This window comes from Oncorhynchus mykiss, chromosome 1 (genome assembly GCF_013265735.2).
Source record: "Oncorhynchus mykiss isolate Arlee chromosome 1, USDA_OmykA_1.1, whole genome shotgun sequence".
Lineage (NCBI taxonomy): Eukaryota > Metazoa > Chordata > Actinopteri > Salmoniformes > Salmonidae > Oncorhynchus > Oncorhynchus mykiss.
The window spans coordinates 77,104,297-77,127,579 of NC_048565.1; the positions used below are offsets into that span (position 1 = coordinate 77,104,297).

At 42.4% G+C, this 23,283-nt stretch overlaps 1 protein-coding gene across 4 annotated transcripts; it reads right to left on the minus strand.

Annotated features, from left to right (window-relative positions):
* Positions 1-69: 69 nt before the first annotated feature.
* LOC110529797 (monocarboxylate transporter 9) lies at positions 70-14,616 on the minus strand. Of its 4 annotated transcripts, XM_021612362.2 has the most exons (8): positions 14,282-14,616; positions 8,109-8,192; positions 7,960-8,005; positions 7,552-7,776; positions 5,447-5,590; positions 2,995-3,090; positions 1,734-2,597; positions 70-1,449 (listed from the first exon to the last, which is right to left on the minus strand). In XM_021612362.2, exons 3-8 carry the CDS (start codon positions 8,003-8,005, stop codon positions 1,265-1,267), a joined length of 1,560 nt encoding a protein of 519 aa, XP_021468037.1. In that variant the 5' UTR covers positions 8,109-8,192; positions 14,282-14,616; the 3' UTR covers positions 70-1,264. The 4 variants fall into 4 exon arrangements, with proteins under 4 accessions (XP_021468037.1, XP_021468030.1, XP_021468012.1 ...); XM_021612355.2 differs by lacking the exon at positions 8,109-8,192 and having other exon boundaries at positions 14,282-14,615; XM_021612337.2 differs by having other exon boundaries at positions 7,960-8,192; positions 14,282-14,615.
* Positions 14,617-23,283: the final 8,667 nt, after the last annotated feature.

The following is a 23,283-nucleotide window of genomic DNA, read 5'->3' on the forward strand; positions in this document are numbered from 1 at the left end:
GAAGTCAAGAGAGGTCTTCAGTGAATCCAATTTTATGTTAGTCAGACAGCATTTAAAACCAATCCAGAATCACAATATTGAATTTCATTTTATTGGCACTTTTGTTGAAAATAACAAAATAGAAGAGAAATATTGCAAACATAAATCTGTAACACTGACATTAAAAAAATAATAAGAATGTGGTCCAACATCATATAAAAAAGTGACAGCTCTACTGTTTCTAGCCTTTTTGGATCACAGATATTTCGTATTTTATACCCTGTAAATACTTCTACAAAGACGCTTGACTGAGAATAAAACAATATTATTATATATTGTGGTACAGTTTACATACAAAAATCAGATGTTCAAGTGACTAACAAAGCAGGAATCACAATCATTCAATTCTTTAAAAATATAAAATCATAACTACAAAATATAGTGCTGTTAAAAAACAAAAACCAAAGACAGAAAAACAAGATTTTAACCAATCTGCTGAAAAAATGCAGGAAACCGGTCATGCCACACAGAACCAGCATGCATTAGAGGAACTGGGCTTTATTCCAGTACAGATTCTGGTATCTGCACAGCATATTCTTCAGCAAGTTCTTAGTCAGGTCAAGACAAAATGAGGTGTTCAGTACCTCCCGAACTCAAACAAACACGTTTGGACAGTACAAGTAAAATACAGCACAATGCCAATGAATTTAAAATCAAGATCTATCTATCCTTTAAAAGCAAGGCTTGTATTCATCAGGCATAACATGTTGACAGGCATCCACCATCCTGGTGCTTTGGTAAGATAGGAACAAACAGTTTGTTCGGCTAGAATTTAAAAAAAGAGTACATTCCCCTGTTTTTTCCCCCAAACCCTGTATTTTTCCCTAGAGGAAATACCTGGTAAATTCTCACAGGCAAAGTACACAAGTATTTTCCATTTGAGCCCAGTGAAGATCCGGAAATGTAAAAAAACAGCATTCATTCTAAGTAAACATAATCTATTGTATTCATTTGTTTAAAAAACATTTTGTTGAATAGGCCTCTTAAAATGAGACCGTAATGAAAATGTTCAACATAGGGATCTTTCAAAATTCTGTAGTATAATGCAAGAAGTCTTAAAAACACTAAAGATGTATAGAAAAGGCCTAATCTTCTTCAATACTCTTCTCAGGTATGTGAAATCTGGCACTAGGAATACTTCTCAACAACCTCTTGAAGGGTATAACATTTATCAGCAAAGATTCCTGGGAACACTGGAGAGCAAGGTTGATGTGAAAGTTGGTGTTCAGGCTACAGAGGCAACTTTGTCACAGTTGCTGGTGTACTGAATGTCGAACCTGTCGATATCAGCCTTCTTTTTGTCCCACCGGGGCAGAGCACAGAGAAAGAGTGTGACCCCACCCAGGAGCACAGAGCCTCCACTGAAGTAAAAGGCCAGGTCATAGGACTGGGTCCAGTCAAAAAAACACCCTTGAACAGGAAAAAGTGAAAAAAAAGAAAATTGAATTAGAAACAAAATATCTCGACAAAGCATGAGTCAGCTAAAGACTAGCTAAAGGCAAACATCTTGAGTTCAACATTCTCACTCACACATTAAGATGACAATCTGTAAAATGTTTTGACATATGGCAGAGTGAATCTCTGTAAAAGCATGAATATGAACCTGTACCATCTCTAAACTAAAAACTAAATCAGGACCACACACACTCCGCAATGATGTTGACCAAAGGTGTCAGAAGTGGGATCTTTCTTACCAACAACAGGGGGCCCGAGCACGATCCCGAATCCACCGAAGAACATGAGGATCCCATGGGCTTGGGTCAGTTTGTCCAGCCCCACGATCTTGGTGGTGATGTATGATGTTAGGGACCAGTTCCCAGAGAAGAAGCCCACCACAGCTGAGAGGATCTGCAGGCCTACATAGCTCTTGGAGATAGGGATGAGGAGAAGGCCCGCCCCAGTCCCCAGCAGGGTGAAGGCGTACAGGAACAGACTGTTGATCCACCTCACGTCTGCTAGTATGCCCAGGGTCAGCTTGCCCATGCCGGCAGTGACTGCTACAATGGAGACCAGGGGGATGATGCTGACCTCGTCGATGAGGCCCTCACTCATGGCCACGTCCTCCATGAAGAGGACTGGAGGGAAGGCTCCCAGGCTAAACAGGAAGATGGCGATGCAGAGGGCCATGAAGTTTCTGTCGTGCAGGAAGTCAGCTGTGGAGTGCATGTACTTTGAGTAGGCCTGACGCTTCTCCTTGATAATTTTCACAATGGCTGAACCTGCCATGAAGCCCCCTTTTTTGCTAGTTGTGGTGATGGTGATGTCTTTGGCGTCAATGATGATCAGGAGATCCTTGACCGTCAAGGTTCTCTCGCCGGTGCCTGGTGTAGTCTTGAAGTCGTCAGCAGGCGGGTTCTCAAAGAGCTGCTCCTCTGTGCGCTCCAGAGCAGCCTTTTGTTTGAGGTAGTAGGCAGGCATGTTCAGAGGCCTCATGAAGCCGGCACAGGCCATGAGGTTGAGGGCCAAGGCCCCGATGATCAGCAGGCAGCCATCCAGATCAAAGAGAAGAATCAGTTCATTCTGAGCTGTGGCATAGAGGAACCCTCCCACACTTGTGCCTAAATGAAAGAAAGGAATGATTTAGTGTTGGCATTCCAGAATAATCCATTAGAAATACATTTATATTAATTCAATAAAAGCTTTGCTTAGTGGCACATCTTTGACTAAAGCTACCCTCCCTGTTCTCCATTGATACTGCTGGATATTCCCTAAGGCAATTTCACTTCAGATGTGAATGTGTGTTCCTCAAAGGGACAAAAACAGAATTCCCCAGAACTGCATTGTATTACCAGTGTTCTCCTTGTCACCAGTCCACTTCCCTAACCACAAGGCTGCACTGTTTTTAGACTAGAATGTTTACCTTGGCATTCCAAGACTTCCATCTTCTGAAACAAGAAAGAACTGAGCATGGAGACTTGCTGTGAACCCAGTAAGCGCAGAGGGGGGCTGAGGTACCTGTGGTGACTATGCCGAGGGCGAGGCCACGTCTCTTGTCAAAGTACTGACAGGTGATGGTCAATGTGGCAGCATAGACAAGACCGCAGCCAAGACCTGCGGACAACAAAAACAGCAGAGGTAATTTTATTAGCACATTGTAGAGGAGCATTTAGATACAGTACCTTAACCACAATGAAGAATATATTTAATGTTCTGAACAAAGCCTTGCACAGTAAACTGTGTACCTTAAAATGTAAAACTCTGACTAAGGCCATCTTGGTCATGTACTGTAATAAATTCACCATGTTGAAAATCTGTTGTTCTCTGATAATGTCGTTACATATTATTCACAACAAAGAATTTTTGTCTAGTGTAAAATCACCTCAAGAGACTCTGGTAATTTGATCCACAAAGGATGATGAGGGTGGGGGGTGGGGACTGAGCCTTACGGTCTGAAAATAGACGCCTTTCTTCAAATATGCATGGCCTCGCTCACAGGTCAATGCCACAGGCAGTGTTGACAGTGGCAGTCTATTGGGCTCTATCCCATCAGCATGGAACAGTTGTCACTGGGTGTTAGATAAGGGGCTGTAATGGGGCCGTCAAACTATTTGGGGTGCACCAGAGGCATCTGGGAATCTGACTCTGCCTTGTTTTATATCTCTGAATACATCCTACATATACCCTCATTCAACACCAGAGGAGGCTGGTGGGAGGAACAATAGTAGGGCAGGCTCATTGTAATGGCTGGAATGGGATTAATGGAACAGTAGCAAACAAATCAAACATATGGAAACCACTCAGTTCCATGTATGCCATTCCAGACATTACAATGAGCCCGTCCTCCCCCACCAGCCCCCTCTGTTCTACACATACCTTCAGTGCATGTGTGCTTGAGCATAGGCATGAACCTATTCACTTACAGCTCCAACTTAATTCTTCTTTATGTGTCAATTCTTATCTTTGAGGAAGTTGTCTCATCTATCATCTTATTGTGTAATAGTTATATGTAATGGTGAGTTAAAAACAGTTCACTCCTATGGAACACAGTTTGGGTCTTTGCATGTAAAAAAAGATACATGTCAAATAACACTATTTGACATGTCAAATAACACAGTTCTACTGTAGAATGTTGTGCTGGACCGCAACTTCTGGGGTAGCTAGCTAGCTTTAGCTTGGTACCTAGCTAGCACCAATACAACCAGCCTGAAAATAATGAACAGTAGAAACTGCAGTCATTTGTCATTATTCTTAGCAATGATTTAGGAATCCTTGTGATTATTAGCTAGGTAGCCACTTGTTGTTTGCCTATTGAAATTGAACTTCAGTTCATGAAAAGAAATAGCTAGCCAGCTACTAAACCCTGTTGCCCAAAGCTAAAGTTATAAGCAGCCAGCTAGCTTCATGAGGCTTGACTGGACCGGGTTGTGAAGCTAGCCACAATAAGGATTAGGCACAATAGTGGAATTTGCCTTCAAAATAAAAATATCATGCCATATTTAGACTAGATCATGGTAAACAAGGTTGGAATGTGAAGCAATGAAATGGGGTATCAGTCTACTCAGTGACACCCACAGAACACAACTGTTTAGAGTTTAGGTAATTATTAGCATTGTAGCTCTTATCACGGGACTGTGAATGTGTGAAATCACCTCCAGTCAGCCTATTGTATGTATTGACATTCATATTGCACTGTACAGCTTTACCTAAGGATTGGGGAACAATGAAACGGGGTATCAGTCTACTCAATACCCAAGATATTTTTTCACAACGTCCTCCATAGAGTTATCATACACCAAAACATCCACGCAGAATTGTTTTTCCTCTGGAATGGTGTTCAATACACATAGGTTGACAATAAATGTGGCGCAATTCACAGTTGTTTCAGAGTCCCACAATAAGAGCTACGACGCTAATGTTCTCTGGGTGTCACTGAGTAGACTGATACCCCATGTCATTGATCCACAATCCATAGTTAAGGCTGTAAAATGAAATAAGTATGCCCCCAATGCAATTCTAAAGTCTAGTACATCCATTGTGATTTCAACAGATTTTTGTCAAATTAACAAATTATTGTCTTTTGTTGATTTTATATAACATTCCAACCTCGTTTAGCATGATCTATTCAATTATTCAAAATTATTCTATTTGTATTCATCTGAGTCACTGTCGATGACATACTTTTATTTTGAAGGCAAACCACTTGTGGCTAATTCTTATTGTGGCTTGCTTCACAACCCAACCCGGTCTGGTTGAGCCTCATGAAGCTAGCTGGCTGCTTATAAAACTTTAGCTTTGGGCAACAGGGTTTAGTAGCTGGCTAGCTATTTCTTTTCATGAACTGAAGTTCAATTTTAATAGGCGAACAACAAGTGCCTACCTAGCTAATACCTAGCTATATCTAATAGTGGGCCATACAAACCGCAGATCTGCTTCAGCAGTAAAAGATCACCATAAGGTTCTCACTTACCGACGACGATCCCGTAAGAGAAGATGAGGAACTGGACATTAGGGGCGAAGGCACTGAGCATCAGGCCCCCTGCCACCATGACCCCACTGAAGATGGTCACAGGGCGCGCCCCAAAGTTATCCACACAGGCACTGCAGACCGGACCTGGTGAAGAACACAGGACAGAGAGGAAGTGTGAATTAATTGTGTGTGTGTGGAAGAGTTGAGTGAACGTTGCTGAATAAGCTCAGAGACTTAGGGAGGAGCAAAAATGTGATGACACAAACAAAGACATAAGATGGAAATAATATGGTGCTTTCAGGATCCATGTGGTGTAAGCAAGATGAAGTTCCTAAACAATAATAAACTAACCAAAAGGAAAGTGATCCCAGTAAAGGTAAACTGTACATGTGGCAGGAAAACATGATGTACTGTATCAACACTAACCTTGTGACATGGTCCCCTTTTCTGCCCTGATATTATTTTGACCTTATAATTGTCACTTTTTTATGGTTCCCTATTTAGGACAGAGTGTTAATCTGTGCTCTTTAGCCTCTGCCATAGGCGTGTGGTTGGCTAGGTTTGTGACTCCACTTGTTCTCCTCACATTTCCTCTGAAGCCTAAATGCAGCACTAGCTAGTTATTAGACACCTGAGCAGAGGTTACGGGTCAGGGAAAAGGACAGCGTTTGATGCTCATTCATCATCACAGCATAACAAATTTAAAAGCACACAGAGTTACAGAAATATATCTATTTATGGCAAATGGGACCACTTCTATCCTGATTGATGGACCTTTTAGGGGGGACAGTAAAAAGGTCTGGCTGTGTATTTCAAACAAGGGAAATAGAGGTCTGGTTAGGACAAATTCGATCCTTCAGTGGACAGAAGCGAGGACCTGGGCCAAGCTTTGGAAGATGTTATCATCTGCTGCCAATTTATTAAAGACTGCTATGTTTCCCTAGCATCATGCCAAGTCAAATACAGCCCAATCCGATTAGCTTCCAAAGCTATACACTGCACTGTTTGTATAGGTCCTTGTGTCCTATGCACATTAAAATTGACAACTTCATTCAGCAGAGTCAAACTATTTGTTGTGCGGAGACATATTGAATTCCTAGTCAGACCACTGAAAACACGAGGGTGTCCTATTGAACCCTCTCTCCCCCGCCTTTCCATTTCACCACCAATTAAAACAGCCCATGGTTTAAGGCTGCATAGCTCAGCTGTCAAGCCCCACACGTGTACTGGGAGCCATCAGTATAGTCATGACTTTTACCTGACCTCTTTGAAAAAGTGACAACATGAAGGGAGGCTTAGCCTGGCGGTGAACCAAGACCATAATATCCCATCTCTGATCCTGTTTTGACAAAATAAATCAAACCAACTTGAATCAGTGAATCTCTCCCTCCCTCTCCCCTAAGTGCTCCTCCTGCAGGTATGACCGTGCTGACTTGTAGATGATGAAATCAATAAGCACAACTTAGTGTTAAGAGCACCACAAAGTGCATCCATATTGCACGGTTCCCTTCATCTACTTAGGACAAGTCAGACAAAGTCAGCACTGCACTTTCACATCTGTTGATATGTCCCAGGCAAAATATGTATTTTCCCAGTCTCTGACCTCCAAACAAGATTACTTGGCAAGATAACTGGTCTGTGACTTTACCTATAATGCTACCATCGTTGTATGTGTTTATAGTCAGTTAACTACCAGGAGAGTTGTTTATTGCCTTCAGTTGCTTTTTAATTATACAACAGATGTCAGACATGCATACCAGGTGAGACTAATTTCAAGACAATGTAGCTGCAACTGTAAAGTGCATTGATAAGTCAATTCAGGTCTAACTACTGACATGATGTTTAGCATATCAATTCAAAGCCACGCCAAGCAAATCAACATGGAAAGCTTGAAGAGATGTTCTGATGCTGAGTTGAATACATGCTTCAATTAAAAATTAAAAAAATGCAATAAAAATCAACTAACTCATACAACGATGGTGGCATTATGGGTAAAGTCCCAGAACAGTGAGCTCTGAAGGTATTCCCTGTCTTTGGATGAGAGCATTAGCCTATACCCATACAGTGTCTAAATAAATAAACAAAGGTGTTTGAAGAATACTTACTGGCTATGAGTCCCACTCCAGAGACCAGGGAGCCAACCCAGGCTGTCATGCCTTTCCCCTCCTGGAAGGCGTGGAGCCACTCCGGGTACAGGACGCCCACGGACTGGGGGGAGCCGTAGGCCAGGAACTGGGCCACGAAGCAGGCCACAACAATGACCCATCCCCAACCTCCATCCAGCACATTCTTTGAGCTCTGAAGACTCATGCTGTCAACAGGGAGGGTTCCTGGGGGAAAAAGGGGAAAAAATGTGTTAAAAGCACAGGTGGAATGGACGAGCAATGAAACATTGCAATTTACCAAATGCATGAGACTACAGACAAAATAAATCACAAGCAAGTTTGGAGACAAATGATAAATGTCCTAAGCTACTTTCTAAAGTCGTAGATAAATTCCAAATAAACACTCACGTCTTGATGTTGATGCTGCTCTTGTCTGGTCTACCAGGCAGGTCATCTGTTTAAAACAGAGTGCAACCTTCTCATCCTGCTCTGACCATGTTGTGCCATCACAAAGACCACACCTTGAAGGCGGGGAGTTTGGCATCTGGACTGCCTACCTTCTACTTGAAACTGCCTTTTGTCTATCTCCCCTCAGTTCTGGCACGAAACACTGAACTTTTAGAGGCCCACGCTTTCCAGTGCTAACAATGTCGTGTCCTGTATATATATATATTTACAACTTTTTTCACATACATTTTATTTTTATTTTCCATCAACTCATCTTCTAAACACTCTCCTGCAACCAGCCTCACCAATTTATATTTATAAAAAAGTATTATTTACCTCAGATCTGCAATCCTTCAGGAAGCTAGCCAGAAACTCCAGGAGGCTGGCCAGAAACTAGCCAGAAGCTAGCCAGGAGCTAGCCCAGAAGCTAATCCAGAAGCTAATCAGAAGCTAACCACGGTTTGTGGTCATCGGCTGTCCTTTAGCTCGAAAATCTATCGAAAATCTATCGCCAGTTTTGTACGGCGCAGCGCGGCTCGGAACGGAACATACCGGACCAATTTTTCTCTCCATGTCCCTGGATTTCAACTGCTCTCTGGACATTCATACCCGGATCTCACAGCTAGCTAGCTGCTATCCGTGTGACAGTCGGCTTTCGTCGATTCCGGAGCAAACATCGATTGTTCCGGTGCTAGCCAGCTCCGTCAATCACTCCTGAGTTCCATCATTCACTCCTGGGCTGCAGTCACCTATCCGGACCCGTTTCACTGCCTACGCGGAGCCCCACCGGGCCTTCACAACCGGACTGCCGACGTTATCTACCTGAATGAGATCCGGCTGGCTCCTCTGTCGCGACGTTACCTGAACGCCCATCTGCGGCCCGCTAACCGTTAGCTGTCTTACCGGCTGCTATCTGAATAGACAATCGGACAATTTATTTATTTTTATTATGTTTTCTTCTCGGGCCTCTATAACTATATCTATTGTTCTTATTTTTGTTGTTGTTGTGTGATTTGGATTAATCCCCTCTACCACACGGAACCCTACTAATCTACTGACCGAACGCAAGAGGTGGCTAACAACAGACCTCCATCCTATGCTAGCTTGCTACCGGTTGGCCTGGCTAGCTGTCTAAATCGCTGTGACCCTAAACCAACCTCTCCACTCACTGGACCCTTTTGATCTCTCGACTAAGCATGCCTCTCCTTAATGTCAATATGTCTTGTCCATTGCTGTTCTGGTTAGTGTTTATTGGCTTATTTCACTGTAGAGCCTCTAGTCCTGCTCACTATACCTTATCCAACCTATTAGTTCCACCACCCACACATGCAATGACATCTCCTGGTTTCAATGATGTTTCTAGAGACAATATCTCTCTCTTCATCACTCAATACCTAGGTTTACCTCCACTGTATTCACATCCTACCTTACCTTTGTCTGTACATTATACCTTGATGCTATTTTATCGCCCCCAGAAACCTCCTTTTACTCTCTGTTCCAGACGTTCTAGACGACCAATTCTTATTGCTTTTAGTCGCACCCTTATTCTACTCCTCCTATGTTCCTCTGGCGATGTAGAGGTGAATCCAGGCCCTGCAGTGCCTAGCTCCACTCCTATTCCCCAGGCGCTCTCTTTTGACGACTTCTGTAACCGTAATAGCCTTGGTTTCATGCATGTTAACATTAGAAGCCTCCTCCCTAAGTTTGTTCTATTCACTGCTTTAGCACACTCTGCCAACCCGGATGTTCTAGCTGTGTCTGAATCCTGGCTTAGGAAGACCACCAAAAATTCAGACATTTTAATTCCAAACTACAACATTTTCAGACAAGATAGAACTGCCAAAGGGGGCGGTGTTGCAATCTACTGCAAAGATAGCCTGCAGAGTTCTGTCCTATTATCCAGGTCTGTACCCAAACAATTTGAACTTCTACTTTTAAAAATCCACCTCTCTAAAAACAAGTCTCTCACCGTTGCCGCCTGCTATAGACCACCCTCTGCCCCCAGCTGTGCTCTGGACACCATATGTGAACTGATTGCCCCCCATCTATCTTCAGAGCTCGTGCTGCTAGGCGACCTAAACTGGAACATGCTTAACACCCCAGCCATCCTACAATCTAAACTTGATGCCCTCAATCTCACACAAATTATCAATGAACCTACCAGGTACCTCCCCAAAGCCTTAAACATGGGCACCCTCATAGATATCATCCTAACCAACTTCCCCTCTAAATACACCTCTGCTGTCTTCAACCAAGATCTCAGCGATCACTGCCTCATTGCCTGCATCCGTAATGGGTCAGCGGTCAAACGACCTCCTCTCATCACTGTAAAACGCTCCCTGAAACACTTCAGCGAGCAGGCCTTTCTAATCGACCTGGCCGGGGTATCCTGGAAGGATATTGACCTCATCCCGTCAGTAGAGGATGCCTGGATATTTTTTAAAAATGCCTTCCTAACCATCTTAAATAAACATGCCCCATTCAAGAAATTTAGAACCAGGAACAGATATAGCCCTTGGTTCTCCCCAGACCTGACTGCCCTTAATCAACACAAAAATGTCCTATGGCGTTCTGCATTAGCATCGAACAGCCCCCGTGATATGCAGCTGTTCAGGGAAGCTAGAAACCATTATACACAGGCAGTTAGAAAAGCCAAGGCTAGCTTTTTCAAGCAGAAATTTGCTTCTTGCAACACTAACTCAAAAAAGTTCTGGGACACTGTAAAGTCCATGGAGAATAAGAACACCTCCTCCCAGCTGCCCACTGCACTGAAGATAGGAAACACTGTCACCACTGATAAATCCACCATAATTGAAAATTTCAATAAGCATTTTTCTACTGCTGGCCATGCTTTCCACCTGGCTACTCCTACCCCTGTCAACAGCACTGCACCCCCAACAGCAACTCGCCCAAGCCTTCCCCATTTCTCCTTCTCCCAAATCCATTCAGCTGATGTTCTGAAAGAGCTGCAAAATCTGGACCCCTACAAATCAGCCGGGCTAGACAATCTGGACCCTTTCTTTCTAAAATTATCTGCCGAAATTGTTGCCACCCCTATTACTAGCCTGTTCAACCTCTCTTTCGTGTCGTCTGAGATTCCCAAAGATTGGAAAGCAGCTGCGGTCATCCCCCTCTTCAAAGGGGGGGACACTCTTGACCCAAACTGCTACAGACCTATATCGATCCTACCATGCCTTTCTAAGGTCTTCGAAAGCCAAGTCAACAAACAGATTACCGACCATTTTGAATCTCACCATACCTTCTCTGCTATGCAATCTGGTTTCAGAGCTGGTCATGGGTGCACCTCAGCCACGCTCAAGGTCCTAAACGATATCTTAACCGCCATCGATAAGAAACATTACTGTGCAGCCGTATTCATTGATCTGGCCAAGGCTTTCGACTCTGTCAATCACCACATCCTCATCGGCAGACTCAACAGCCTTGGTTTCTCAAATGATTGCCTCGCCTGGTTCACCAACTACTTCTCTGATAGAGTTCAGTGTGTCAAATCTGAGGGTCTGTTGTCCGGACCTCTGGCAGTCTCTATGGGGGTGCCACAGGGTTCAATTCTTGGACCGACTCTCTTCTCTGTATACATCAATGAGGTCGCTCTTGCTGCTGGTGAGTCTCTGATCCACCTCTACGCAGACGACACCATTCTGTATACTTCCGGCCCTTCTTTGGACACTGTGTTAACAACCCTCCAGGCAAGCTTCAATGCCATACAACTCTCCTTCCGTGGCCTCCAATTGCTCTTAAATACAAGTAAAACTAAATGCATGCTCTTCAACCGATCACTACCTGCACCTACCCGCCTGTCCAACATCACTACTCTGGACGGCTCTGACTTAGAATACGTGGACAACTACAAATACTTAGGTGTCTGGTTAGACTGTAAACTCTCCTTCCAGACCCATATCAAACATCTCCAATCCAAAGTTAAATCTAGAATTGGCTTCCTATTTCGCAACAAAGCATCCTTCACTCATGCTGCCAAACATACCCTTGTAAAACTGACCATCCTACCAATCCTCGACTTTGGCGATGTAATTTACAAAATAGCCTCCAATACCCTACTCAACAAATTGGATGCAGTGTATCACAGTGCAATCCGTTTTGTCACCAAAGCCCCATATACTACCCACCATTGCGACCTGTACGCTCTCGTTGGCTGGCCCTCGCTTCATACTCGTCGCCAAACCCACTGGCTCCATGTCATCTACAAGACCCTGCTAGGTAAAGTCCCCCCTTATCTCAGCTCGCTGGTCACCATAGCATCTCCCACCTGTAGCACACGCTCCAGCAGGTATATCTCTCTAGTCACCCCCAAAACCAATTCTTTCTTTGGCCGTCTCTCTTTCCAGTTCTCTGCTGCCAATGACTGGAACGAACTACAAAAATCTCTGAAACTGGAAACACTTATCTCCCTCACTAGCTTTAAGCACCAACTGTCAGAGCAGCTCACAGATTACTGCACCTGTACATAGCCCACCTATAATTTAGCCCTATCAACTACCTCTTTCCCAACTGTATTTAATTTATTTATTTATTTTGCTCCTTTGCACCCCATTATTTTTTTTTTATTTCTACTTTGCACATTCTTCCACTGCAAAACTACCATTCCAGTGTTTTACTTGCTATATTGTATTTACCTTGCCACCAAGGCCTTTTTTGCCTTTACCTCCCTTCTCACCTCATTTGCTCACATTGTATATAGACTTGTTTATACTTTATTATTGACTGTATGTTTGTTTTACTCCATGTGTAACTCTGTGTTGTTGTATCTGTCAAACTGCTTTGCTTTATCTTGGCCAGGTCGCAATTGTAAATGAGAACTTGTTCTCAACTTGCCTACCTGGTTAAATAAAGGTAAAATAAATAAAATAAATAAATAAATAAAAAAGCAAAAGTTGTGCATCTATCAATTTGCGGGTAGCCTAAACACCATTATATTGAGGATCACCGTGCCATCTACACATAGACTATATACACAAATGTATGTGGACACCCCTTCAAATTAGTTGATTTGGCTATTTCAGCCACGCCTGTTGCTTACAGGTGTATAAAATCGAGTACACAGCCATGCAATCACCAAACATTGGAAGTAGAATGGCCTTACTGAAGAGGTCAGTGACTTTCAACGTGGCACCATCATAGGATGCCACCTTTCCAACAAGTCAGTTTGTCAAATTTCTACCCTGCTAGAGCTGCCCCGGTCAACTGTAAGTGCTGTTATGGTGAAGTGGAAACGTCTAGAAGTAACAATGACTCATTCGCGAAGTGGTAGGCCACACAAGCTCACAGAACGGGACAGCCTAGTGCTGAAGTGAATAGCACGTAAAAAAATTGTCAGTCCTTGGTTGCAACACTCACTACCAAGTTCCAAACAGCCTCTGGATGCAACTGTAACGGATGTGAAAAGATCACCATGTGCAATGCCAAGTGTCGGCAGGAGTGGTGTAAAGCTCACCATCTGTCTGACCGACGAATCTGGCTTTTGGCGGATGCCTGGAGAACACCACAAGCCCCAATGCATAGTGCCAACTGTAAAGTTTGGTGGAGGAGGAAAAATGGTCTGGGGCTGTTTTTCATAGTTCGGGCTAGGCCCCTTAGTTCCAGTGAAGGGAAATCTTAACCGACAGCATACAATGACATGCTAGACAATTATGTGCCTCCAACTTTGTGGCAACATTTGGGGAAGGCCCTTTCCTGTTTCAGCATGACAATGCCCGCGTGCACAATGAGGTGCACACATAATGCATACAGAAATGGTTTATTGAGATCAGTGTGGAAGAACTTGACTGCACAGACCCTGACCTCAACTCCCTCGAACACCTTTGGGATGAATTGGAATGCCGACTGCGAGCCAGGCATAATCGCCCAACATCAGTGCCCGACCTCTAATGCTCTTGTGGCTGAATGGAAGCAAGTCCTCACAGCAATTTTCCAACATTTAGTGGAATGCCTTCCCAGAAGAGTGGAGGCTATTATTACAGCAAAGCGGGGACAAAGTCAATTTTAATGCCCATGATTTTGGAATGAGACGTTCGATGATCAGGTGTCCATATATACACATGTAGTGTAGCTACCTATTTTTCTTTATGAAACAGTATGGGTTTTATCAGCATCTGCAACAAAGGAACTACACTGATATTCGTCACCCATTACACATAGCCAACAAAATATATAACGCTGTATATAGCCACAGGCCTGCTATGCTATAATGTTGTGATATAGTAGCCTATTGTTATTTTATTAACAAGAGGAAATACATGCGACTTACCTTAACATCAACAACAGCCACATGCACAACAACAGGCAACTGCAGGATAAGTGCGCGTTCGCCTACAGGGAGTTGCCATGAAGGATGGTCTCCCTATAATAACTATTTGTATAGAATCTAAATATATATATTTTTTAATTAACAGACATCACATGCAGATGCCGAGCTTCCGCAAGGCTATATCTGAGATGTGAGCAGACCCGGGTGCCAGAAGCTCTACGCGCATAGTATCCGTTTTATACGGTTTATTTGCCGGAGAACAAACCGGTTTAAAGCTGTTTTTGCTGGTCGGGGTTTATACGCCCGCTACCTACGTTGAGGAACTCTGCTGCCTCTTCATCATGCGCGACAGTGTGAAGCTATAAAGAACAATGCGCACTGCTCCCCACTGCCACAGAGTACACACAACTGATAAGCCCTATCAATTCATGATAAAACTGGCCATAGGTGGGGTGGGAACCATGTACACTTTTCTTCGACTGCATACAAAGACTCGACTTGCCAATCAATTCCAAAATTTAGAATTAGTAATTGGCCTACCTGATGATCAGATAGCACTTCAAAGTATTTAAAGTCAAATCAGATTGAATGTGCGTTTCAAATAGTCTACTGTAAAATCACCGTCTTTGAATTTGTAATAACTAAATTGAGTAATTATTTGTTATCTTAATGAAAAATAGCTGTTTCTTTTCTCTTTACGTGTAATTCACATTAAGACCACACGATTTCACCAAATTATTTTCCAAACACTTTCCCTGGCTGCCTCTTCTCTTACTATCCATTAAAACAAAAGTTTAACATATTTTCCAATGAATTTAGATCTATAATTGTTTTTTAAATATACAAGTACGAAAGCCTAAAGATAAATAATGCACTTGATTAGAGAGAAATTTACATCATTTTCGAGAAAAGTAGTAAGTAATATGTTGGATGAGTGTGTTGGGGGCAAAACTGGCCCCTGGGGCCCCTTTATGGTTATAAACCCTTTATGGTTATGAATGTGTTTCTACCTGTCATTTAAAATGACTAGTCCAGTTAGCGCTAGTTTATGCTAACTTGCTAGTTAGCAACTTCACTAGCAGTAAATGCTAGCCAGCTAGCTAGTTACCATAAGCTGCTAGGAGTGATGGATGAACAATAACAAAAAAAAGTGTAAACTGTAGTCATTTATTTCCCTTTCTAGTTTATTCGCCTAAGCATGACATTCATCCACATACCAATTTTTTTCCAAACGTTGCTTTTTTGTGACAGCAATTAAACATTGTTCTTAGTAAGGGCTAGTTACCCCCTAGTACTCTAATCTAAACTAAAAGTACTGGGATCCTCTGGAGTTTAGTAAAGAGTTATTTTGCCGGTGATGCTTGGCATGTGAAGTCTGAACAATAATTGCCGGGAACATTGTTATATTCCATATGGTCCCATCAGAACTGGTTATTTGATGGCAAAAATAGCCTAACAATGATGGAGTTCTATTAACCTGAGCAGTGCACCGGCCTATGGCCCTTGACATGAACGGGCAAAAGAGTTAATTAATGTTGTCAACAAGGCAGCATGGTGTATCATCCAAAATCTATTTCCCATAAAATATATATGTTCAAACTAGTTTTCATTGGGACGGCAGATAAAGAGTCTCCATCCAAAACTGTTTGGGCAGAATCCTACTCATTAGGCTGCTTAATCTAGCCTGGCCCACGCCCGGGATCCAGCCCGGTTCCAAAACGAATGCAATCACTTTTCAACCATGTAAACTCCTCCCACTGGGGTAACCCGGGCCAGATAATCAAATCCCCTCATTAGCAACGTACATGCCCCGCCCACCTCAGGATTCCCCTGGTCACTTAGGGTCATAGCCAGGGTGGCCATTTTTCTAGTTTCCCTGTAATTTGGCTACTTACAAAATGATGTTGCGGGTGAAAATGTGTTGGTTGCGGGTTGTTGGTTTTTGAGCTGCTTAGTTCTAAGTTGCACCGTGACTGCCATGGCATTGTTCTTAAAAAATACAAAACTATTTCCCTGTGACCTGCTGCCAGTGGTGTAGTGGTGACTGGAGAAGTAGGTATACTCCAAATTTGCCCCCAAAATTTGAATGGCCCACCCTGCAAAGGAAGGGCGCCCTGTGTAAAAAATTCCATGAGAAACAGTGACATACACTCTTAATGACCTAAAATTATGAATCCCATACTGGTCTTTCACTGTCAGGCCAACCCAAGCTGCAAGTGGGCTAATAGTAGGCCTACTATTGAAACAGATAAATGAGACTGTCAACTGAGCTTGAAATTCACAGGTTTCAGATTCCCCCCCCCCCCCCCCCCCCCCCCAAATTGTTTTTTTGGGGGGGCTCTCAAATTCACACTTTTTTAACAGAAAAACAACTAAATCATATGTTCTAAGTCCATGGCAATGCTCAAACCACATCAGGAGACCACTTTTGAGGTCTGCGAAAAATCAAAGAGATTTTTAAGTGTAGTTACCCTTTAATTCAAGTGTGCAGGTACATTGCACTGTTATTTGGTTAGATGTGTGTCTGTTGCACATGAGATGGAGTAGGCAAAGGAGATGGACACTGGATTAAAGCAAATAATCATGGTATCATTCTGACAGGTAGGCATATGATTTGTAGCTATTTAACATTTAGTAAGAAGGTTTTGGGGAAAGCCTTTCCATCTACCTATCATTAGCATTAATATATTTTTACTATTCCTTAATTGTTTGACACCTGGAGATTTTATTCAATATTATTTCACATTTGGCTATAGGCTTCTTTATAAACGTGGAGGCAATTATTTTTATAAAGATTTACTCATATGCGTTCTCCTGTTCTATTGGTTTTCTTTCATTGTCTTGCAGCCAAAGGCATTATCCTAGTCATATTAGCAACCCATGATAATCAAATCAAATTGTATTTGTCACGTGTGCTGAACACAACCTGTGAAGACCTTACCGGGAAATGCTTACTTACAAGCCCTTAACCAGCAATGCAGTTTTAAGAAAATAGTGTTATGAAAATATTTACTAAATAAACTAAAGTAAAAAATAAATAATGAAGTAGCACAATAAAATAACAAAAATGACATTATATACATGGGGTACCGGTACCGAGTCAGTGTGCAGGGGTACAGGTTAGTCGAGGTAATTTGTACATGTAGGTAGGGGTAAAGTGACTATGCAAAGATAATAAACAAGTGGTAACCAGTTTATAATAGCAATAAGTCCCCTCTAGGGTTTGTGCTATATGGCCAATATATCATGGCTAATGGCTGTATCCAGGCACACTGCGTTGCGTCGTACATAAGAACAGCCCTTAGCCCCTCGTGCCTTATTACTTAATCATAGCAGTCAAACAAGTTAAATCGACATCCATTGATGGAAAATTATCTGGCGAATTTTATAAAGGCAAAGGATCTTTCCTTTGCGACGTATTCAAATTCCTTTATTACGTCATGTCATAGCTAACAATAATATATATTTTTTATGAAAAACAAATGTAGCTTCTAATGTTGTTTCAAGTTAAGTCAATATTCCTTCGCATATGACCTGATGTTACCATGACAACCACCCCAAAAATTAAAGGAACAGTGACAGGAAATGAGCATTGCATCTGTGTGCTACTTCAGAAGCTACATCAGTGTGAATGTGCAAATCTGATATGGGTAACAAGTAAAACTGGGTGTGGACTGTGGACAACCAGAAAAAAAGATTAGATATAGAAAGAAAATTTGTTTGGGGTTCTTAGGGTGGCTATGTAAACACAGCCTTAGATTGACAGGCAGTGCACTTCAAAATTGACCCACAGGTAACTTGAAATGCTTGAGGGGCGTCTAGAAAGGAATGTTGGCAATTAGCAACACACAATATATTCAAGCAAGTTTTCAAGACATTAAACCTAATAGTGCTATACTGAGTCAGCAAAATCCTGGTTCAACATAATGAGGGTAATTTAGTGATAATGCCTCAAGTTACACCCATAACCAATAATGTGATTTATTCCTTATGCACACGTTGGATAATCACAAATCAGCCAGATCTGTCATTGGTTTTGCAGAAAGTTAGTTTCCAGCAACTATGTTACATTTGATTGATGATAAGGACTTTTAATTGTGTCCTTCAAGAGTCAATTCTTTCCTCAGCTCACCACAAATTGAATGCACAGTATTGCAACAATTGTACCACACCAGAGAAGGCCAGTAGAAGGCATACAGCTCCATTCTGGGTTATAGTCCCGACTCTTGAGGGATTTGGGAAGAGTGGAGATATAGGCACGTTTTTTTACACTATAGAACCTAATGTTCCAAAGGAACACGTTCCGGCCCAGGTTTTTTACACGGTAGAACCTAATGTTCCAAAGGAATGCAGTTTCCCACAGTCAAACTCAGAGGGCTCTTACGGGACGACATAGAATTCGTAATCCCCTTCTCCTCGAAAAGAGGGGGAAGTACTGAGAGTGGAATACAGTTAATTGCATTTTTATCTGGCATTGCAATAACATGTTACTTCTGACCAGGTGACTTAATAAACTATATTAAAGAAAGTTCAATAAAGCTTTAAAATACATTATTATTATTTTAATTTTATATTCAGCAATGATAAAATCAAATCATGTTACACTCAATATTGATCTCTGACTAGCCTGCAGTGCATTCGGAAAGTATTCAGACCCCTTCACTTTTTCCACATTTTGTTATGTTACAGCGTTATTCTAAAATTAATTAAATAAAAAAATGTCCTCATCAATCTACACACAATACCCCATAATGACAAAGCAAAAACAGGTTTTTAGATTTTTTTGCAAATGTATTAAAAAATAAATAAAAACACCTTATTTAAATAAGTATTCAGATCCTTTGCTACGAGACTCGAAATTGAGCTCATGTCTCCTTGAGATGTTTCTGCATCTTGATTGGAGTCCACCTGTGGTAAATTCAATTGTTTGGACATAATTTGGAAAGACACATACCTGTCTATATAAGGTCCCACAGTTGACAGTGCATGTCAGAGCAAAAACCAAGCCATGAGGTCAATGGAATTACCCTTAGAGCTCCTAGAAAGAATTGTGTTGAGGCACAGATCTGGGGAAGGGTACCAAAACATTTCTGCAGCATTGAAGGTCCCCAAGAACACAGTGAACTCCATCACTCTTAAATGGAAGAAGTTTGTAGCCACGAAGACTCTTCCTAGAGCTGGCCGCCCGGGCAAACTGAGCAATCGGGGGAGAAGGTCCTGGTTAGGGAGGTGACCAAGAACCCGATGGTCACTCTGACAGAGCTCCAGAGTTCCTCTGTGGAGTTGGGAGAACCTTCCAGAAGGACAACCATCTCAGCAGCACTCCACCATTCAGGCCAGACAGAAGCCACTCCTCAGTAAAAGACACACGACAGCCTGCTTGGAGTTTTCCAAAAGGCACCTAAACGACTCTCAGATCATGAGAAACAAGATTCTCTGGTCTGATGAAACCAAGATTGAACTATTTGGCCTCAATGCCAAGCGTCAGGTCTGGAGGAAACCTGGCACCATCACTGCCATGAAGCATGGTGGTGGCAGAATCATGCTGTGGGGATGTTTTTCAGAGGCAGGGACTGGGAGACTAGTCAGGATCGAGAGAAAGATGAATGGAGCAAAGTACAGAGAGATCCTTGATGAAAACCTGCTCCAGGGTGCTCAGGACCTCAGACTGGGGTGAAGGTTCACCTTCCAACAGGACAACAACCCTAAGCACACAGCCAAGACAACACAGGAGTGGCTTTGGGACAAGTCTCTGAATGTCATTGAGTGGCCCAGCCAGAGCCTGGACTTGAACCCAATCGAACATCTCTGGAGAGACCTGAAAATGGCTGTGCAGCAACGCTTCCCATCCAATCTGACAGAGCTTGAGAGGATCTGCAGAGAAGAATGGGAGAAACTCTCCAAATACAGGTGTGCCAAGCTTGTAGCGTCATACCCAAGAAGACTCTAGGCTGTTATCGCTGCCAAAGGTGCTTCAACACAGTACTGAGTAAAGGGTCTGAATACTTATGTAAATGTGATATTTCCATTTTTTTGCTTTGTGTGTAGGTTGATGAGGGGGGGAAAAACAATTTAATACATTTTAGAATAAGGCTGTAACGTAACAAAATGTGGAAAAAGTCAAGCGATCTGAATCATTTCTGAATGCACTGTATGAAGAAATAATGACGCTTACACAACCAATATCATACAAACGCAGCCTGGGTACCAGTCGGTTTAGATATTCCCCACCTTGTTCTCTGTGTCATATGCATGTTTGGCAGATGACACAGAGTACAAGGAGTGGAATGTTATCAGAAATTGACTGGTAGTATATTTAAGGACTTGATTTGTGTCATTTTGATATTACAGTATGTTCTGGACATGAGGTAACAATGTTAGTTTGGTCTGAAAACCAGTCCAAACCAGCTATGGAGATCTCCATTATGCTGCTGATATGACCCTCCAAAGGTCATGGGGGAGTGGTGATTGACACTTCAGCAAATGTAGGCCTCTTATAACTTTAGTTGGAAAACATACTTACACACTTTTCCCAGCAGCTCTGGGAAGATGACCAAGACTGACACCTTTAGAGAGGCTAAATGTTATCCCTTTCTCGCAGCAGCATCTGTCCACATTCACACTAATGGAGACCTCAAGAGCAGGAACCAGCTGTTCAGTTCCATGAAACCCATCATGGTGAGCGGGTCTGTTGTTGAAAAAACAGAAATTCCCCGCAGGGTGAATAAACGCCAGTGTATGCTCTGCCACCAGGTTCCGAGAGCCCGGATTAAAGGGCATGAAGCTCTCACAGTATGGCTCCTTTCAGAGTCCAATCTGGATTCCTGCTTGGATTAGTTTGAGTTACTTAGCTTTGCATGATTAAAAAATTACACGCAGAGGTGTCTATCATATAACATGTAAAAAAAAATAAAAAAAAAAAAAAAATGTAAGTTTAAAAAGCTCTTTCAACATGGCCATCGCATACATTGTTTTAATGTTTTTTTTTTGGTCCAAATGTGTGAATGTGAATCAGTCATCTCCTGTCCACCTGACCTGAGGCCGAAATCTGTAGGATCAAGTTCCCGCCCAGTCCTTGGGGTTATTGCAATCATATTTAATCTCCCTGGAGAGTGGAGTCATGAAAAGCTGCTTTCCCCACTGGCTTGAACCAGTCCAAACCAGGCAGACTTGACGTTTGGGTGTGGGTGCATAGCCAGGGGGCGAGAGGCGAGCTATTGAGAGAGCTGCTTGAAATTAAATATTTTTGAAGCTAGATGAACATCTAGTTTAGGGTGCTAAGGGGTAACAGGAGAAAGCTGGGCTATTTATCTAGTATCACACACACAGCGGCTCAAAGGTAGAGGGGATTACTCAACAGTCTGAGTGGTTCTGGTATTGGGAATAACATAGTTCCTCGCCAGAGTGGGATAGCGTTTGACTGAAGCCAGTTGACGATTTAATTGCCCATTGTCCTCTGCTTTTGCTGTGCCACCAAGAAAACACTTGAATGTTGGAAGTGAGGGTCTGTTTTCAGGACTCAAAGGCTGAGACATTCAGGACATTACACATAATTCTCCTAAAATTAACACTGACAGCACATTCACACCTTTGGAAATATAATTTCCAGTCATTTACTTTATTAGTGCCAGAGGTTCATTTCATGTAATAGAAGTTCAGCTCAGGGTTATGCCTAAAACAAGAGGGACTGAAATACATTTTACAGAAGAGTGCATACTTCAGATAAGCCAGTTCTGTGTATTCAATGCTGGTATTAAAATCTAAAATCTGTCAGAATGAGGGATATACACTGCGTGTAGAAAACATTAGTTACACTTGCTCTCTCCATGACATACAGTGCCTTGCGAAAGTATTCGGCCCCCTTGAACTTTGCGACCTTTTGCCACATTTCAGGCTTCAAACATGAAGATATAAAACTGTATTTTTTTGTGAAGAATCAACAACAAGTGGGACACAATCATGAAGTGGAACGACATTTATTGGATATTTCAAACTTTTTTAACAAATCAAAAACTGAAAAATTGGCCGTGCAAAATTATTCAGCCCCCTTAAGTTAATACTTTGTAGCGCCACCTTTTGCTGCGATTACAGCTGTAAGTCGCTTGGGGTATGTCTCTATCAGTTTTGCACATCGAGAGACTGAATTTTTTTCCCATTCCTCCTTGCAAAACAGCTCGAACTCAGTGAGGTTGGATGGAGAGCATTTGTGAACAGCAGTTTTCAGTTCTTTCCACAGATTCTCGATTGGATTCAGGTCTGGACTTTGACTTGGCCATTCTAACACCTGGATATGTTTATTTTTGAACCATTCCATTGTAGATTTTGCTTTATGTTTTGGATCATTGTCTTGTTGGAAGACAAATCTCCGTCCCAGTCTCAGGTCTTTTGCAGACTCCATCAGGTTTTCTTCCAGAATGGTCCTGTATTTGGCTCCATCCATCTTCCCATCAATTTTAACCATCTTCCCTGTCCCAGCTGAAGAAAAGCAGGCCCAAACCATGATGCTGCCACCACCATGTTTGACAGTGGGGATGGTGTGTTCAGCTGTGTTGCTTTTACGCCAAACATAACGTTTTGCATTGTTGCCAAAAAGTTCAATTTTGGTTTCATCTGACCAGAGCACCTTCTTCCACATGTTTGGTGTGTCTCCCAGGTGGCTTGTGGCAAACTTTAAACAACACTTTTTATGGATATCTTTAAGAAATGGCTTTCTTCTTGCCACTCTTCCATAAAGGCCAGATTTGTGCAATATACGACTGATTGTTGTCCTATGGACAGAGTCTCCCACCTCAGCTGTAGATCTCTACATTTCATCCAGAGTGATCATGGGCCTCTTGGCTGCATCTCTGATCAGTCATCTCCTTGTATGAGCTGAAAGTTTAGAGGGACGGCCAGGTCTTGGTAGATTTGCAGTGGTCTGATACTCCTTCCATTTCAATATTATCGCTTGCACAGTGCTCCTTGGGATGTTTAAAGCTTGGGAAATCTTTTTGTATCCAAAT

Bases quoted from the DNA above. Each gene is read 5' to 3' on its own strand.
- LOC110529797 (XM_021612337.2), bottom strand. From the start codon at position 8,095: ATGCCAAACTCCCCGCCTTCAAGGTGTGGTCTTTGTGATGGCACAACA. The intron at 5,591-7,551 runs GTAAGTATTCTT...GTTCTTCACCAG, and splicing joins TGGAGTGGGACTCATAGCCA to GTCCGGTCTGCAGTGCCTGT. The intron at 2,598-2,994 runs GTACCTCAGCCC...TCTTTCATTTAG, and splicing joins CCTCGGCATAGTCACCACAG to GCACAAGTGTGGGAGGGTTC.